This window comes from Silurus aristotelis (assembly GCF_946808225.1).
Source record: "Silurus aristotelis genome assembly, chromosome: 23".
NCBI lineage: Eukaryota > Metazoa > Chordata > Actinopteri > Siluriformes > Siluridae > Silurus > Silurus aristotelis.
The window spans coordinates 499,981-517,637 of record NC_139596.1 but is presented as its reverse complement, the minus strand read 5'-3'; the positions used below and the strand labels follow the sequence as shown (position 1 = coordinate 517,637).

The window sequence follows — 17,657 nt, the reverse complement described above, 5'->3', positions numbered from 1 at the left end:
TGGTCTTTTATATAGACTGAATCGAAAGTAAACATGAGCTCTGGCACATCGAGCAGGTTTTTATTCGAGATTTGGGTTTTAGTTACAGATTTATTTTTTACTTAAAAGCTAATAAACTTTTTTCTGTGCACTTAAATTTGTCGAAAGTCTGGACATCTTGTCATGTTGTTTTATACCTGGAGATTTATATTAATAAATATTAATAAATTAAATGAGTGCTGATGATCTGTTTTCTACACACACACACACACACACACACACACACATCGTGGTGTAAAATCATGACTTGAATGCTGCTGAAGGAGATATTTATCTTATTAGCATGTAAATGCAGAGTGATATTCAGTTTTGTGTGTAAATTCTTTCATAAGAAACAGAAATAAAAGTAAAAATTCAGTAAAATACGGATTATAAATCAACATGAACATTACACTGCGCTCCCTCTCCGCTAGGGGGCAGCAGCAGCGTGTACATCCGGGTCCGTCACTGCGGTGACGTTAAAACTAAGCGTCAGGAGTTTCCCGTGATCCTTTGCTCCAGCTTGTCCTGACCTCTGTATTCTGTGTGCTAGAAGACGGAGAGAAATGGTGCCTCCTGTGCAGGTTTCTCCTCTTATTAAGGTCTGTTATTACGCCTTATTATATGTAGTAATGATTTAAAGTCAGATTTGATTATATTTTCTTTAAATATGGTTGTTTATTGTGCTGTCGTGGTAAAGCTAATGCTAACAGCTAACCCTGGCTCGGACAGGGGTTAATGTGGCAGGGGTGTGTGTGTGTTATGATGAGTGTTAATGAAGAGTGTGTGTGATTACAGACAGCCCGGTACTCGGCTCTGATTGTTGGGCTCATCTACGGTAAAAAGCGCTATGGTGAGTGTGTACACACACACACACACACACACACACACACACACACACACACACACACACACACACACACACAGGGCGCTTCACATATACAGAATTGTGTATCTACAAGTCGAATCTTGGACGTGTGAGAGGTTTCAGTGAAGGTAGCAGGATGTTCACCCCCTTATATTCATTATATTAATAAAGATGTATGGTCTCTGGCAGAGTGACCTACACCTGAGCGGTTATAGGGTTAAGGGCCTCACTTAGGGGCCCCTGAAATGGCAGCTTGGTAACGCTGGGATTTGAACTCATGACCTTCAGATCCAAAGTCCACTACGTTACTCAGTCTGTACAGGCGTATAGACGGGTAAATACATGTAAATACAGGTGTAATCAGGGAGTAGTGTATGAGGTTTGGGTTTATTTCACCTTCTCTCTCACACACACACACACACACACACACACACACACAGCTGGAGTTTAGTCACATCTGTGCTGTAACACTGCAGACACGCCTGTATCAGTACTGAGGAGGTTTAGAGTCTGTGTGAGAGAGAGAGAGTGTGAGAGAGTGAGTGTGAGAGAGAGAGAGTGTGGACATCTCAAGTGTTTAGAGTCTGATCTTTAATGTGAAACTCCAGTGATTGACAGTTTGATTTCGTTCCTATATTAGTATTAAAGCTGAACTGATGTGGAGGAATAACGTCAGTCATCCAATTGGTAATGAGTATTCTCCGTCGCCATGGTGATGTATTTCTCAATGCGTTTGTACAGATTACCTGAAGCCCATAGCAGCGGAGGAGAGGAGGATCGAGGAGGAGGAGAAGAAAGTTAGAGAGGAACAGGAACGCATCGCCAAACAGCTGGCTGAGGGTAAAAAACTTTTGAGCTGTGAATTAAAGCTGGACTTTTCCTCTTGAATCATCTGAGTAACGTTTCTGTAGGACACTGAGGATCAGATCATTAATAATGAATCTCCACAGGGTTTTAGATCTCTGCTCTGATCTACTGTTACTCAGTAAAAACAATTCAATCTACATTTACTCTCTATGTAAAACGTCTGATCACATGACCAGAGATTCAGTTCCAGTCTGATCATGTGATCAGATTATTGACATGTAAGTGTCTTATTTGTTTAAAATCATCAGTCCTGTGTGTCTGTAGCTCATATCTCACACCTGATCATCTCCACACGTCTCATCCTGCAGTCTATAGCTCCCTGATCTCTCTCTCTCTCTCACTGTCGTTTTCTTTTTCCTTCACCAGCGAATGAAGACACGATCCTGAAGTGAGCGCTCTGCAGTGTGTGTGTGCGCTGTGATTATGGACCCGTTCTGGAGGTCTCGCTGTTCTTCTCTTCACCTTCCTCTACATTATTCCTGTGTTAGTAAAACATCACAGTCCATGAGCACGTGTTCACCTGCGTGTTTCTTCTCTCACCTCATGAGTCTGGAGACTGGGATCAGTTCCTGCCATCATCCTGATCACAATTATGTATAATTAATAAATCAATTAATAAATTCCCTGAATTCTGAGATCGTGTGTGTGTGTGTGTGTGTGTGTGTGTGTGTGTGTGTAAGCGCTGTAGTGAGCATTCACACGGCCCTCTGGTTCACAATTTTAAACAAACATTTACAAATGAAACACTTTAATTAGGTCATGAACAAACACTGGTGTGTTCGAGGTGTGTTCGAGGTGTGTGTGTGTGTGTGTGTGTGTGTGTGTGTGTGTGTGTGTTTCCTGGTCAGCAGAACTCGGTGTATCTCTCAGTAGGAGAATACACTCCTGCTCGTCCCCAGAAGTCCACGGCTCTCACTCTGTACACTCCACACACATCCAGGCTCTCTGAGGAACAAACACCAGAGGAAAACACATGGCTGAGGAACCGTCACTGATCAACATCCACCTGAGTGTGTGTTTCATGTGCCTGTGGACTTCTTGGGTTGTTATTTATAATCATAACTCAAATGCAGATGTGGAGAAGTGTGTGGAAGCTCACCTGGTGAGAAGGTGTAAGAAGTGAACACAGTGTCTCTGAAGTTGATCCTCTGAAATCCAAGTCCATCTTTAGAGAACTCCACCTCGTAGGTCTTCACACACCTGCACACAAACCGTGAAAGAGACGTGTGAGGAGAAAAGCTGTAGAACAGGATGTGAGTGTGAGACGTGGATCACTGTTAAAATTAAAACCCATGAAGATCTGACTTGGTGCTGATGTCATGGTCCTGCCACACGATGAGGACTTGGCCCTTAGTGATGGAGACGAACCGCACACCGTTCACCTGCACAGCGTAAAATACACACCCCAGTGGTCAGAAAGTGGCAGTCTATCTCTTGAGCAGTAAAGGGGTGGGTGGGTGGGTGTGTGTGTGTTTGTGAGACCTGTCCAGGTGTGTTTGGGGGCTGAGCACACAGGTGGATGAGCAGTATGGAGGGAACAGGGAGCTTCACTTTCAGAGACAGAACTCCCTGAGCAGGAACTGGGATGGGGCCATCTGTCTGAGCGTCCTTCACACACACATAATTACTTAGAGTCCGGCACGTGTGTGTGTGTGTGTGTGTGTGTGTGTATACGTTACCTCTTGAGCCCTGAGCTGTGAGAGTTGGTGTGGTGTGGGGTAATCTGGGCTGCCCATCCGCCGCCACGCTTCATACGGGTTAGTGACCGTGTTATCCATGTAGCGCATCATGTACATCACATCTACAGCATACAGGTTCAACACCATCAGCATTACCTTAACAGTTACCTCAGTGTTTCACCAGCATTTACCTCAACATTTACCATTTACCTGTGTTTCACCAGCATTTACCTCACAATCACCAACATTTACCTCAGTGTTTCACCAGCATTTACCTCACGATCACCTCAACATTTACCTCAGTGTTTCACCAGCATTTACCTCAACATTTACCATTTACATGTGTTTCACCAGCATTTACCTCACAATCACCAACATTTACCTCAGTGTTTCACCAGCATTTACCTCACGATCACCTCAACATTTACCTCAGTGTTTCACCAGCATTTACCTCAACATTTACCATTTACCTGTGTTTCACCAGCATTTACCTCACAATCACCAACATTTACCTCAGTGTTTCACCAGCATTTACCTCACGATCACCTCAACATTTACCTCAGTGTTTCACCAGCATTTACCTCAACATTTACCATTTACCTGTGTTTCACCAGCATTTACCTCACAATCACCAACATTTACCTCAGTGTTTCACCAGCATTTACCTCACGATCACCTCAACATTTACCTCAGTGTTTCACCAGCATTTACCTCAACATTTACCATTTACCTGTGTTTCACCAGCATTTACCTCACGATCACCTCAACATTTACCTCAGTGTTTTACCAGCATTTACCTCACGATCACCTCAACATTTACCTCAGTGTTTTGCCAAAATTTACCTCAAGGACCACCTGTAAAAATGCTGAGTCAGTGCCTGGTGCATATACAGCTGTGTGTGTGTGTGTGTGTGTGTGTGTATACCGGTGTGTGCAGGAGCTCCAGTGATGTTCAGCGTGATGCTGACAGACTCGTTGGAGGTGACGTCGTCTCTGCAGTTGTACAGGAGCACGGTGCTCTGCCAGCCGTCAGCAGTGTGTTTGTGAGTGTGTGTGAGTCGGGGTGTGTGGACGCTTGCAAGAACACCCACTGAACTCTCTTCCCGAGGGTCTCGCGGCACCATGGTAACCTTTACCTGCTGCTCACCTGCACATTAATACACCAATAGTGAGGCTGTTTTACTGTTTCCATGGTAACACAAACCACATGCATAGATAGTGTTAGCAATGATAGAATCAGTGCTGAGTCACTATACAAGGTGAGGTGTGTGTGTGTGTGTGTGTGTGTGTGTGTGTGTGTGTGTGTGACCTAGCAGAGCGAGCAGGCCCATGGCGGTGAGGACAGGTTTGCGTACGAGCTGGACGTGAGGTGTGTGTGTGTTGTTGATCTGGAAGCGGGCGGTTAGCGTGCGCTGGGTGAACTGGTGCGGGTGGTAACTCAGGAAGGCATTGTCGTTACTCAGCAGTGTGAAGTTAATAGTGTTGTTCTTGTCAGCGATGAGCAGGTCCTGGTGCTGGGAGATCACCTACACACACACACACACACACACACACACACACACACACACACACACACACACACTTTCTCTACCTCTCTGAACTCCTGGAGCAGTCCAAACCTCATGAATTTCTTTTAAACACAAACACATATCTGAAGGTGTGTGTGTGTGTGTGTGTGTGTGTGTGTGTGTGTGTGTGTGGGTGTGGGTGTGTATACCTTGATCACCATGGCAGCGTAAGTGACATCAGCGCGCCAGGTGAGAGGTTTGTTCCAGCCCACGAGTGGATCTGCCTCGTCATTATACACAGGAAGTGAGTGTAACAGAGGGAAACGCCGCTGGATCTCCTGCACTGTGTCGACCATCTGCTGCAGGATCGGGAGGGTAGCACCCCCACCCTGTAACACACACACACACACACACACACACACACACACATCACTATCACTGAATACTGCTAAGAAACCACCTTCACTCTACAAAACACACACACCTTCTTATGCAGAGCGATGTAGTGGAGGCAGCGTGTGTTAGTGTGTGTGTTGGGGGGTGTGTTGTGGTGTGTGTGGTGACAATGCTGCAGTAAGGCCCAGCAGTATGGAGAGCGAGGAGGAGAGTGACACGAGTCCCCTGGACCACCAAGCTTCAGATACACACTCGCTTTACGCAGACCTTCTAAACATGCATCATAGTAGTTTAGGAACCCTGAGAACACACACACACACACACACACACACACACACACACACACACACACATTAGTGAAACAACACACTGATTTCCGTTCACCTCTTCGGTGTTGTGTTGTGTGTGTTACCCTGGATCGTCATCGTGACGTTGTCGAAGTCGTGATTGTTCGGCTCATTCCATGTCTCAAAGTTCCACTGAGACACCACGTCCAATCCGTACTTCTCTACACACACACACACACACACACACACACACACACACACACACATTTCTGCATCACACACCACATGAGAGCACACAGTCTCAGAATTCCTTCCTCAGAATTCCTTCCTGTGTCCCTCACCAATGTATCTCTGAGCTGTGAGGAAAACCAGATGCTTCCACTCAGACACCTGGGTGAGGTTCTCAAAGTCACTGAAGGTGTTGTTGAGGCTGCCCATGAGCTCAAAGCCTGCAGGAAACACACACACACACACACACACACACACACACACACAATCGGTAAAGACAGGTGAGATGTCAGTGGTTTTGGTTTAATATGTGAGGAAAATCAGACGTCTCACCAGGCTGCAGGTTGTTCTGCCACAGGAGCTCCATCAGCTCATCCAGGTATGTGAAGTTGTAATGATATTCCCCATTTATAATCCTGAGTCACCCACACACACACACACACACACACACACACACACACGGAGCAGGATGATTTAAGCAGCTTTATTGATGCATCAGACTTGCATGCAATAAAACATAAGTTCTCATAATCATTACTACTCTGAGGTTGTATCAGTGAGATCTAAAGATACAGAGCTGATATGTAGAAGTTCTGACACTCACTGTGCAGATACGAGCTCCAGCAGCCAGTGGATCCGCACCTGCTGCAGACCTGCATGTGGCACTGAGCCCAGCAGAGCCAGGTTCAGCTTCTGGTCTTTACTCAGGTCATACAGGTGAGCACTGGTGTGTGGCTGTGGAGGGCTGAAGATGTGAACAGTTACAGCGTTACACTGGAGATACTTTCATACATCTTCCATACAGGTTACACAAACATCTCCTGAAGCTCTGGAGAGAACTTTATAATGTGTTTCTGTATGATTAGATAAGATTGAACATCAGCGTACAGTGTGTGTGTGTGTGTGTGTTCTCACCAGAAGCCGGTGCTCCTCCAGAAGTGTGTGAGGTTTCTGACAGGTTCCTCAGTTCTCACACACACCTCCAGGTCCGAGCTGCAGACTGAAGGCACGCTGATGAACAGCAGTGCAGTGAGAAGCCACACACATCTCCAACTCCACATCACTGCCACAGGACACACACACTCCTACTACATCTATAATACAGTACACACTCCTCCTGTCTTTATTCACTGAGAAATGAATAAAGTATATTATTGATAGACTGTGTTACACAGTAAACACTCCCTTTAGTGTCTCCGGAACTCGTTTCAAAACACAGTGACGTTACCAAAAAGCGCCGTGAGAGCAAACCACGCCCACTGTGGCCTTTTGAGCCGAACCGGAAACAATATTTGTCCTGCGCATGTGCGCAAATGCTTCTATTTCACAGAAATGTGTGTTTATATGAAGAGAATCTCCAGTAAAGAACTATTTCCGGTTCGGGTCAGGTCGATCAGTAAACTATTTTAAATACCTGCTGTAAAATATATCGACATACTTCAAACAGGATCGAGTAGCCACGCCCATTTCTCAATCCCTGGGCGGAGTTTCAGCAGGATAATAAAATCATGTAGAATTATATTAGAACAAAACCCTCACAAATATTATTTTCTTTGTCATTTGCCTGTACTTGTCTTTTCCCTTCTATTTAAAGTTACATTAGTACTGAGTAAGAGGCAGTGATATCTCCTGAACATTCCCCTGATCTACAGTCTTCCATTCCCAATGAAATGATACACACCCCAGTGCTATTCTCATTTTATAGGGATTATAAATATCTATCATATTAAAGCCTGTAGTCTGGAGGAGGTGAAACATCTGTATTTATCTTCTGCTGAATGTGTACACAGTGAATGGTGGAGACTCGACTCGATGTTACACTGAAGTTTATTCAAAAGAAATTAACATTCAAACCAAAACAAAAACATGACTTTCTTCAAAATACAACATTCGAATAGGACAGTTCCGATCATCACAACGTGTTTTACATGATTCATCATCTCATTCCTGTACACGGGTCATGTCACAATCCCCATCATCTCCAATAACTTAAATAACTCCGTCTGTAAAAACTGCAAATTCACGATTCATACACGACAACGGCACGAAGACATCCGCCCAGGGAGCGGTTCACATTTCACCTGTGCAATAATCACACCAACGTCTTACAGAGAGAGGGGGGGGGGGGGGGGGAGGGAAGGGGTGAGAGAGAGAGAGAGAGAGAGGGAAGGGGGGGGGGAGAGAGGGAAGGGGTGAGAGAGAGAGAGAGAGAGAGAGAGGGAAGGGGGGGGGGGAAGAGAGAGGGAAGAGAGAGGGAAGGGGGGGAAGAGAGAGGGAAGGGGTGAGAGAGAGAGAGAGAGGGAAGGGGGGGAAGAGAGAGGGAAGGGGGGGGAGGGGGGGGAGAGTGAGAGAGAGGGAGGGAGGGAGGGAGGAAGAGGGATAGAGAGAGACAGAGAGTGAGAGAGAGAGAGAGAGAGAGAGAGAGAGAGAGTGAGAGAGAGAGAGAGAAAGAGGAGAGCGAGAGAAGAGAGAGGGGGGGGAGAGAAGAGAAAGTGGGGGGGGAGGAGAGTGAGAGAGAGAAAGAGGAGCGAGAGAGAGGAAAGAAAGGAGAAAGACAGAGAGTGAGAGAGAGAGGAGAGAGAGAAATATAGGAGAGAGAGAAAAGAGAGAGATAGGAGGGATAGATTGAGAGAGAGACATTATGATTTCTGTTGCGCTCCAGTGCTGTTCTGCATGCTGCTCTCTGGTTTCGCAATCTGGTAGGTGATCAGATACTCTGGATATGCCTAAAACAAACAAACAAACACACACAAACACACACACACACACACACACACACACACACACACACACACACACACACACACACACACACACACACACACACACACACACACACACACACACACACACACACACACACATTTCATAAACAGCAAAACAACACAAAAATCAGGCAGTGAGCACAGTGAAGTTTATATTCCGTGTGTGTGTGTGTGTGTGTACCTGCTCCCCCCTGTAGATGACGTACTCAGCGTAGGCCAGGCCGTTCACACTGGGCCTCCCGATCACTGAGTGATGAGCAGGAGGAGCGTGCGCCATCTTCATCGCACTGAACTGCAGGAACGACTTCCCCAGAGTCACCCTGCAGAACAGCATCTGCCTGTAACACACACACACACACACACACACACACACACACACACACACACACACACAATAAGTAAACGCTCTCCACAGAGAAGTGATACCTCTCGGTGAAGAGGGCGTGGCCGTGCTCACCTGTGGCACACGTAGCAGGAGCGGTCTTTGTGGGTGGGGCATCCCGTCCCTCCTCCGATCCCGTAGACGTACTGGTTACTTTTGGACGAGTTTTCTGCAAAGTAGATTCCGGCTCCGAACATGCCGCCGATGTAGGCGTGGCGCTCGTCAAAGCCTTTATGGATGATGGCGTTAATGAACGGAGAACCTGAAGAACAAATAAACCCGGCCTCAGTCACAGCACATCACCCAGGAACCATAGATTACTGTGTGTGTGTGTGCGTGTGTGTGTGCGCGTGTGTGTACCGTGGAACAGCATGCGCTCATTCTGGTGGTTATGGTTCTCATCAGAGATCTCCTTCTGGCGGTGTGCGTAACGCTCACGCAGCTTCTTATTCACCACCTTCTGGATCTGCAGCATGTTTACATACCAAATTCAGTTTCTCAGAACATTCAGTAGTCTGTGATCACTACTGCCCCCTACTCACAGCAACGAGCAGTAACACTAGCTCGTTATACACTCTTTATATCTGCACCAGGGTTTAATTGTGAACAGTAGTGTATACAGAGCCAGAATCTAAACTATATATATGTGTGTGTGTGTCTGTGTGTGTGTGTGTGTGTGTGTGTCTGTGTGTGATGAGAATGATGCAGCACCTTGATGATGTTGTATCTGTTAAAAACTCCTCCGGCATTTCCTCCGTCCCTGTGCTCACGGATTGTGCTCTGCATCTGTTACACACACAAAGCATTAGTGTGTTATAAGTATATGTGTGTGTGTGTGTGTGTGTGTGTGTGTGTGTTTGTGTACCTCTTCCTCGACAGACTGGAACTCCTTGTCATCAGGAGGCAAGTCAATGAGCACTGTGCCCTGAGCCGTGCAGTGGAAGGCAAGATACGGGTTTGCGCCTGACACACACACACACACACACACACAGTGATGTTAGTCTATGTTTGTGTGTGTGTGTGTGTGTGTGTGTGTGTGTGTGTGTGTGTGTGTACTCACCCTGCTGACCCCCCAGCAGCCTCTCGATGCCTTTGATGAGTTTGTGTCTGTGTCCATAAGCGTTTATTCCAATCTCCTTCAGCTCCTCATGTCCCATATCAGCCAGGACATCCAGGGTGATCTACCCACACACACACACACACACACACACACACACACACACACACACACACACACACTTCTGTGATAAACTGTAGATGTATACACACACTGCACACAGCAGATGAAACACTGATGCTGAGCCACATCTCACCTGTTCACGCTCAAAAATATCTCGCAGGTGTTCGAGGGCCAGACTCTTCAGGAACTGAGAGATGTTCATATCCAACACTGCAACTGCAAAGGAACCACACACACACACACACACACACACACTCCTTTAATATAAAGAGGCATGCCATACACTGACTGGTTCTGTAAACACACACACACACACACACACACACACACACACACACACACACACACACACACACACACACACACACACACACACACACACACACACACACACACACACACACACACACACACACGGTCTCACCCTCTCCCTCCTTGCGCTCGCCCCCGGTGGCCCCATCGGCCCCCCCACAGGCCCCGTCACTCAGGTTGTCGATGCTGGAGGCGGGGGAGATCAGACTGGCGCTCAGCACCGTGGCCTGAGGTTTCAGACAGCTGGGAAGAGAGTCGGGGGGCATGGCGTCCATCAGGAGTGCACGAATATCATCCGCCTGGAGAGAAAGAGAGATTTAATACGTGTTTAGATCTCGTGTTTAGAGCCCTCCATGATTCAGTCTATTATAATGAGAATGATCACAAAATTCAGCTTATAGACATTTATATCAGTTCATACATCACACAAAAAGTGTTCAATAAACAAGAATATTAAGAGATTAACATTTTAAACTCCACACTGCCTGTTTTTTGCTCAATTTCACCAACAAAAATAATCCAAAGCCACTGTTTTGCTTCTCTGAGGAAGAGTGAGTCATTGTTATTGAACTGAATCATTTAAGCGGGTGATTCATTCAATCAGAATGACTCACGTATCAACAGTGACTTACTGCTGATTTTAATTTCCCATTTAAAGTCTCTTCTTATTTATTAAATAACCTCAAATATCAATATTTAAAGTTTTATTTGTTCTCCTCGTTAAGGCTTTACGTGTCCCTCTGCGCTGCACGACTCGGTGTGTAAATACATCTAAATACAAATCACATGAAAACTTATGAGGGCAGCTGTCCATGGTCCTGAAGGTACCAGCACACCAACACACTCAGCAAAATATTCTCCAATTATTGATACTGATAATCACACAGCCCTATGTGCAGGTGTGTGTGTGTGTGTGTGTGTGTGTGTGTGTGGAGCTCCATCAGTGTACCGTGGCTAAATCCAGCGCTGTCTGCCCCTCCTGGTTCTTCATGGTGGGATCGGCACCGTGGGCCAGCAGCAGTGCACACAGCTGGGTCCTTCCCTTCTGCGCAGCCTCGTGCAGCGGCGTGAACGCCCACTTGTCCGTCGCATTCACACACGTGTTAAACTTGATCAGCAGACCCGCTATGTCCACATGCTGCAGAGACAGAGAGAGACAGAGAGGGGACACATGCAGGTGTGAGGGACAGGAGGACAGGATACGAGTCGGTGTTCAGTGCTGCAGTGGCGTTTCTCACCCCGTAGGAGGCGGCGTTGTGCAGTGGGATCAGACCTCCTTTATCCTGCGCATTAACATCTGCACCGTGCTCCAACAAGTACTCCGCTACCTCCAGGTTATTGTAACCCGCTAACACACACACACACACACACACACACCGAGAGAGAAAATGCATAAGTAAACAAAAAGCCAGATTATTTAGAACAAATGTTGTGTACTCACAATAAAGATGACAAGTGTGTGTGTGTGTGTGTGTGTGTGTGTGTGTGTGTGTGTGTGTGTGTGTGTGTACCTGCAAGGTGTAAGGGTGTAGAGTTCCTCCCCTGTGTGTCTCTACAGTTTATATTGTCGCTGGTACACAGTTTCTGGACGCGGGCGAGGCAGCCCTTCTTCGAGGCGTCCAGCAGGGCGGCGTCTCCACGCAGGAGGTCCTGGATGTCCGTGTCTCCATCCTTCACCATGTCCAGAGCCACATTACCATCCCGGTTCTTCTTTGAGGGATCAGCACCATGCTGCACAATCAGGGGAACACAAGAGGGGTAAATATCTGTGACACTATAAACAGTGGCTCCACATTAATGTGTGTGTGTGTGTGTGTGTGTGTGTGTGTGTGTGTGTGTGTGTGTGTGTGTGTGTGTGTGTGTTCACCTTGAGCAGCAGTTTACAGATCTCGTATTTGCCCTTGGCTGCAGCTTCGTGCAGTGGAGTGAATTTCCACAGGTCAGCTACGTTCACCGATGCGCCGTGACGCACCAACAGCTCAGCTACTTCATAATGACCATACGAGCAGGCGTTATGGAGAGGAACCAGACCCCTGAGAGAGAGAGAGAGAGAGAGAGGGGGGGGGGGGGGGGGTGTCGGTTTAGTAATAATCCAGATTCAGGGTGTTAAGGATCAGGATTCAGTTTACAGATGATGATGAATAAAAGTGTAAATGAAGTGATTATTCCACTAAAGTGTAATGATAATGAAGATGATGAAGACTGTTGTGTTGAGCACAGTGAGTGTAATGAATGATGAGGATGATGAGGGTGATGAAGGTCTGACCCCTTGTCCTTGGCGTGGACATCAGCTCCATGCTGCAGTAGATACTCCACCACGGCCACACGGTTATAACCTGCAGCAAAGTGCAGGGGAGTGGAGTGACGTCCTTCCAGATCACGACAGTTCACGTTCTGAGGAGAGCATAGTTGCTGCACGCACACAAACACACACACACACAGTTAATTACAAATTCACCTCATTCAAATGATCATTTAGCACACACACACACACACACCTTCATCGTGTCGAGGTCTCCTGCCTTGGCTGCCTCCAGGAAGCGATAATCTGCATCAGAGTTTCGAGTTGGGATGTTCTCTATATAAAAACAACACAAACTCCGATTATAAACTCATAGAGTCAGTTACAGGTTTGAGGTGATGTGTGGAGGAGGAATGGTGAGATGCAGTGGTGTGAGGTTTAGGTGAGGTGTGGAGGAGGAGTGGTGAGATGCAGTGGTGTGAGGTTAAGGTGAGGTATGGAGGAGGAGTGGTGAGATGTAGTGGTGTGAGGTTAAGGTGAGGTATGGAGGTGTTAGTGGTGAGATGTAGTGGTGTGAGGTTTAGCTGAGGTATGATGGTGTTAGTGGTGTGAGGTTTAGGTGAGGTATGGAGGTGTTAGTGGTGAGATGTAGTGGTGTGAGGTTAAGGTGAGGTATGAAGGTGTTAGTGGTGAGATGTAGTGGTGTGAGGTTAAGGTGAGGTATGAAGGTGTTAGTGGTGAGATGTAGTGGTGTGAGGTTAAGGTGAGGTATGAAGGTGTTAGTGGTGAGATGTAGTGGTGTGAGGTTAAGGTGAGGTATGAAGGTGTTAGTGGTGAGATGTAGTGGTGTAAGGTTAAGGTGAGGTATGGAGGTGTTAGTGGTGAGATGTAGTGGTGTAAGGTTAAGGTGAGGTATGGAGGTGTTAGTGGTGGGATGTAGTGGTGTGAGGTTAAGGTGAGGTATGAGGTGTTAGTGGTGTGAGGTATGGAGGTGGTAGCGGTGAGATGTAGTGGTGTGAGGTTACGGCGAGGTATGAAGGTGTTAGTGGTGTGAGGTTAAGGTGAGGTATGGAGGTGTTAGTGGTGTGAGGTTAAGGTGAGGTATGGAGGTGTTAGTGGTGTATGGTTAAGGTGAGGTATGATGGTGTTAGTGGTGTGAGGTTAAGGTGAGGTATGGAGGTGGTAGCGGTGAGATGTAGTGGTGTGAGGTTAAGGTGAGGTATGGAGGTGTTAGTGGTGAGATGTAGTGGTGTGAGGTTTAGCTGAGGTATGATGGTGTTAGTGGTGTGAGGTTTAGGTGAGGTATGGAGGTGTTAGTGGTGAGATGTAGTGGTGTGAGGTTAAGGTGAGGTATGAAGGTGTTAGTGGTGAGATGTAGTGGTGTGAGGTTAAGGTGAGGTATGAAGGTGTTAGTGGTGAGATGTAGTGGTGTGAGGTAAAGGTGAGGTATGAAGGTGTTAGTGGTGAGATGTAGTGGTGTAAGGTTAAGGTGAGGTATGGAGGTGTTAGTGGTGAGATGTAGTGGTGTGAGGTTAAGGTGAGGTATGAAGGTGTTAGTGGTGTGAGGTATGGAGGTGGTAGCGGTGAGATGTAGTGGTGTGAGGTTACGGCGAGGTATGAAGGTGTTAGTGGTGTGAGGTTAAGGTGAGGTATGAAGGTGTTAGTGGTGTGAGGTTAAGGTGAGGTATGGAGGTGTTAGTGGTGAGATGTAGTGGTGTGAGGTTTAGCTGAGGTATGATGGTGTTAGTGGTGTGAGGTTTAGGTGAGGTATGGAGGTGTTAGTGGTGAGATGTAGTGGTGTGAGGTTAAGGTGAGGTATGAAGGTGTTAGTGGTGAGATGTAGTGGTGTGAGGTTAAGGTGAGGTATGAAGGTGTTAGTGGTGAGATGTAGTGGTGTGAGGTAAAGGTGAGGTATGAAGGTGTTAGTGGTGAGATGTAGTGGTGTAAGGTTAAGGTGAGGTATGGAGGTGTTAGTGGTGAGATGTAGTGGTGTGAGGTTAAGGTGAGGTATGAAGGTGTTAGTGGTGTGAGGTATGGAGGTGGTAGCGGTGAGATGTAGTGGTGTGAGGTTACGGCGAGGTATGAAGGTGTTAGTGGTGTGAGGTTAAGGTGAGGTATGAAGGTGTTAGTGGTGTGAGGTTAAGGTGAGGTATGGAGGTGCTAGTGGTGTATGGTTAAGGTGAGGTATGATGGTGTTAGTGGTGTGAGGTTAAGGTGAGGTATGAAGGTGTTAGTGGTGAGATGTAGTGGTGTGAGGTTAAGGTGAGGTATGAAGGTGTTAGTGGTGAGATGTAGTGGTGTAAGTTTAAGGTGAGGTATGGAGGTGTTAGTGGTGAGATGCAGTGGTGTGAGGTTAAGGTGAGGTATAAAGGTGCTAGTGGTGTGAGGTTAAGGTGAGGTATGGAGGTGGTAGCGGTGAGATGTAGTGGTGTGAGGTTACGGTGAGGTATGAAGGTGTTAGTGGTGTGAGGTTAAGGTGAGGTATGGAGGTGTTAGTGGTGTATGGTTAAGGTGAGGTATGGAGGTGTTAGTGGTGTGAGGTTAAGGTGAGGTATGGAGGTGGCAGCGGTGAGATGTAGTGGTGTGAGGTTACGGTGAGGTATGAAGGTGTTAGTGGTGTGAGGTTAGGGTGAGGTATGGAGGTGTTAGTGGTGTGAGGTAAAGGTGAGGTATGGAGGTGCTAGTGGTGTGAGGTTAAGGTGAGGTATGATGGTGTTAGTGGTGTGAGGTTAAGGTGAGGCATGAAGGTGTTAGTGGTGTGAGGTCAAGGTGAGGTATGAAGGTGGTAGTGGTGTGAGGTAAAGGTGGGGTATGGAGGTGGTAGCGGTGAGATGTAGTGGTGTGAGGTTACGGTGAGCTATGAAGGTGTTAGTGGTGTGAGGTTAAGGTGAGGTATGGAGGTGTTAGTGGTGTGAGGTTAAGGTGAGGTATGATGGTGTTAGTGGTGTGAGGTTAAGGTGAGGTATGATGGTGTTAGTGGTGTGAGGTTAAGGTGAGGCATGAAGGTGTTAGTGGTGTGAGGTCAAGGTGAGGTATGGAGGTGGTAGTGGTGAGATGTAGTGGTGTGAGGTTACGGTGAGCTATGAAGGTGTTAGTGGTGTGAGGTTAAGGTGAGGTATGGAGGTGTTAGTGGTGTGAGGTTAAGGTGAGGTATGATGTGTTAGTGGTGTGAGGTTAGGGTGAGGTATGAAGGTGTTAGTGGTGTGAGGTTAAGGTGAGGTATGGAGGTGGTAGTGGTGAGATGTAGTGGTGTGAGGTTAAGGTGAGGTATGGAGGTGTTAGTGGTGTGCGGTTAAGGTAAGGTATGAAGATGGTAGCGGTGAGATGTAGTGGTGTGAGGTTACGGTGAGGTATGAAGGTGTTAGTGGTGTGAGGTTAAGGTGAGGTATGGAGGTGTTAGTGGTGTGAGGTTAAGGTGAGGTATGATGTGTTAGTGGTGTGAGGTTAAGGTGAGGTATGGAGGTGGTAGTGGTGAGATGTAGTGGTGTGAGGTTAAGGTGAGGTATGAAGGTGTTAGTGGTGTGAGGTTAAGGTGAGGTATGGAGGTGGTAGTGGTGAGATGTAGTGGTGTGAGGTTAAGGTGAGGTATGGAGGTGGTAGTGGTGAGATGTAGTGGTGTGAGGTTAAGGTGAGGTATGGAGGTGTTAGTGGTGTGCGGTTAAGGTAAGGTATGGAGGTGGTAGTGGAGTTACCATTCAGTATTTGCTGCACGGCCTCGTTGCCCATCTGAGCAGCTGTGAACCCCTGGAGAGAGATGATTGACGGGTCAGCGCCGTAGCTTAGCAGCAGACGACAGGTCTGAATGTGACCCGCCAGAGCGGCTCTGTGGAGGGCAGTCTGACCCAGAGTGTCCACCGCGTTCACCTACACACACACACACACACACACACACACACACACACACACACACAGGAATTTTAGTTACATTACAGTATATACGTAGGGGGCGTAAATAGTAAAAAGTATATGCACTGACGTTTAGTGTGTGTGTGTGTGTGTGTGTGTGTGTGTGTGTGTGTATACACACCTTTGCTCCGTGTTTCTGCAGAACCTCCAGCACATCGTTGTGAGCTCGTTCTGCAGCCACGTGGAACGCGGTCATGAAACTGTACGAAAATAAAGAATAGGTTGAGTTGGTAAAGCTGTATGGAGTGAAAAGCTCTATATGTGTGTGTGTGTGTGTGTGTGTGTGTGTGTCTTACTCTTTGTTCTTCTCATGGATGTTGGCTCCTTTACGCAGCAGCAGCTCCGTAACCTGTTTGCGCTTGGGATGAGGGGACGCCACGACGCAGTGCTACACACACACACACACACACACACACACACACACACACACACACACACACACGTTAGAAATAATGGTCAGTAACTGTATTGTACATTAATATATTATACAACTTATATAGAATGAAAGAAAATAAAATGAAAATGTAAAACAGGTCAGGTGTGTAGAGGTAGGTGTGTGTGTGTGTGTGTGTGTGTGTGTGTGTGTGTGTGTGTGTGTTACCAGAGCGCTGTCCTGAGAGTGTGGGTGTTTGAAGTTGATGATGTCTGGTGGAACCTTTTTGGCCTTGGCCACGTCTGCCTCACGTGCAGCCTGGAGCAGTGAGTGACCTTTAAACTCATCTGAGAGACAACACACACACACACACACACACACACACACACACACACACAGTCATTTACACAGCAAATATCTATATCTAAAATGTCTGCAGTTCAGGTGTGTGTGTGTGTGTGTGTGTGTGTGTGTGTGTGTGTGTGAGAGACTCACAGGCGAGTCGGTCTCGGAGTTCAGGTGTGTGTGTGTGTGTGAGTGTGAGACTCACAGGCGAATCGATCTCGGAGATCAGGTGTGTGTGTGTGTGTGTGTGTGTGTGTGTGAGTGTGAGACTCACAGGCGAGTCGATCTCGGAGATCAGGTG

The 17,657-nt window shown here is 47.1% G+C and overlaps 3 protein-coding genes across 4 annotated transcripts in view; 1 reads left to right on the top strand and 2 right to left on the bottom strand.

Moving 5' to 3' along the window:
* The first annotated feature begins 462 nt into the window (after positions 1-462).
* atp5meb (ATP synthase membrane subunit eb) lies at positions 463-2,388 on the top strand. The gene is made up of 4 exons (XM_083527603.1): positions 463-620; positions 817-871; positions 1,628-1,726; positions 2,120-2,388. The coding sequence occupies exons 1-4, from the start codon at positions 585-587 to the stop codon at positions 2,143-2,145; spliced, it is 216 nt and encodes a 71-aa protein (XP_083383729.1). The 5' UTR covers positions 463-584; the 3' UTR covers positions 2,146-2,388.
* Positions 2,389-2,589: 201 nt separating this feature from the next.
* On the bottom strand, positions 2,590-7,093 carry idua (alpha-L-iduronidase). 2 transcript variants are annotated; one of them, XM_083527601.1, is made up of 14 exons: positions 6,767-7,093; positions 6,456-6,596; positions 6,185-6,267; positions 5,965-6,072; positions 5,749-5,844; positions 5,425-5,636; positions 5,150-5,329; positions 4,742-4,958; positions 4,358-4,579; positions 3,433-3,554; positions 3,236-3,361; positions 3,059-3,135; positions 2,853-2,953; positions 2,590-2,698 (listed from the first exon to the last, which is right to left on the bottom strand). In XM_083527601.1, the coding sequence occupies exons 1-14, from the start codon at positions 6,910-6,912 to the stop codon at positions 2,598-2,600; spliced, it is 1,932 nt and encodes a 643-aa protein (XP_083383727.1). In that variant the 5' UTR covers positions 6,913-7,093; the 3' UTR covers positions 2,590-2,597. The 2 variants fall into 2 exon arrangements, with proteins under 2 accessions (XP_083383727.1, XP_083383728.1); XM_083527602.1 differs by having other exon boundaries at positions 6,494-6,596.
* Positions 7,094-8,441: 1,348 nt separating this feature from the next.
* tnksb (tankyrase, TRF1-interacting ankyrin-related ADP-ribose polymerase b) overlaps positions 8,442-17,657 on the bottom strand; it is a 17,869-nt gene continuing 8,653 nt past the window's right edge. The window contains exons 10-28 of the mRNA XM_083527538.1: positions 17,240-17,358; positions 16,935-17,026; positions 16,760-16,838; positions 16,425-16,596; positions 12,989-13,068; positions 12,757-12,902; positions 12,358-12,523; positions 12,002-12,221; positions 11,729-11,838; positions 11,440-11,628; positions 10,603-10,789; positions 10,312-10,394; positions 10,059-10,179; positions 9,864-9,961; positions 9,710-9,784; positions 9,359-9,464; positions 9,074-9,260; positions 8,798-8,954; positions 8,442-8,577 (exon numbers count right to left, since the gene is read on the bottom strand). Coding sequence (XP_083383664.1) covers positions 8,491-8,577; positions 8,798-8,954; positions 9,074-9,260; positions 9,359-9,464; positions 9,710-9,784; positions 9,864-9,961; positions 10,059-10,179; positions 10,312-10,394; positions 10,603-10,789; positions 11,440-11,628; positions 11,729-11,838; positions 12,002-12,221; positions 12,358-12,523; positions 12,757-12,902; positions 12,989-13,068; positions 16,425-16,596; positions 16,760-16,838; positions 16,935-17,026; positions 17,240-17,358 — 2,474 coding nt within the window. The 3' untranslated portion in view covers positions 8,442-8,490. The remainder of the gene's footprint in view (positions 8,578-8,797; positions 8,955-9,073; positions 9,261-9,358; positions 9,465-9,709; positions 9,785-9,863; positions 9,962-10,058; positions 10,180-10,311; positions 10,395-10,602; positions 10,790-11,439; positions 11,629-11,728; positions 11,839-12,001; positions 12,222-12,357; positions 12,524-12,756; positions 12,903-12,988; positions 13,069-16,424; positions 16,597-16,759; positions 16,839-16,934; positions 17,027-17,239; positions 17,359-17,657) is intronic.

Excerpts from the sequence above, each read along its gene's own strand:
- atp5meb (XM_083527603.1), top strand. The coding sequence starts at position 585 with ATGGTGCCTCCTGTGCAGGTTTCTCCTCTTATTAAG. Across the intron at positions 872-1,627 it reads CTACGGTAAAAAGCGCTATG|ATTACCTGAAGCCCATAGCA; the intron begins GTGAGTGTGTAC and ends GCGTTTGTACAG. Across the intron at positions 1,727-2,119 it reads CGCCAAACAGCTGGCTGAGG|CGAATGAAGACACGATCCTG; the intron begins GTAAAAAACTTT and ends TTCCTTCACCAG.
- idua (XM_083527601.1), bottom strand. The coding sequence starts at position 6,912 with ATGTGGAGTTGGAGATGTGTGTGGCTTCTCACTGCACTGCTGTTCATC. Across the intron at positions 6,268-6,455 it reads CTGGAGCTCGTATCTGCACA|GATTATAAATGGGGAATATC; the intron begins GTGAGTGTCAGA and ends TGGGTGACTCAG. Across the intron at positions 5,637-5,748 it reads CGTCACGATGACGATCCAGG|GGTTCCTAAACTACTATGAT; the intron begins GTAACACACACA and ends GTGTGTTCTCAG.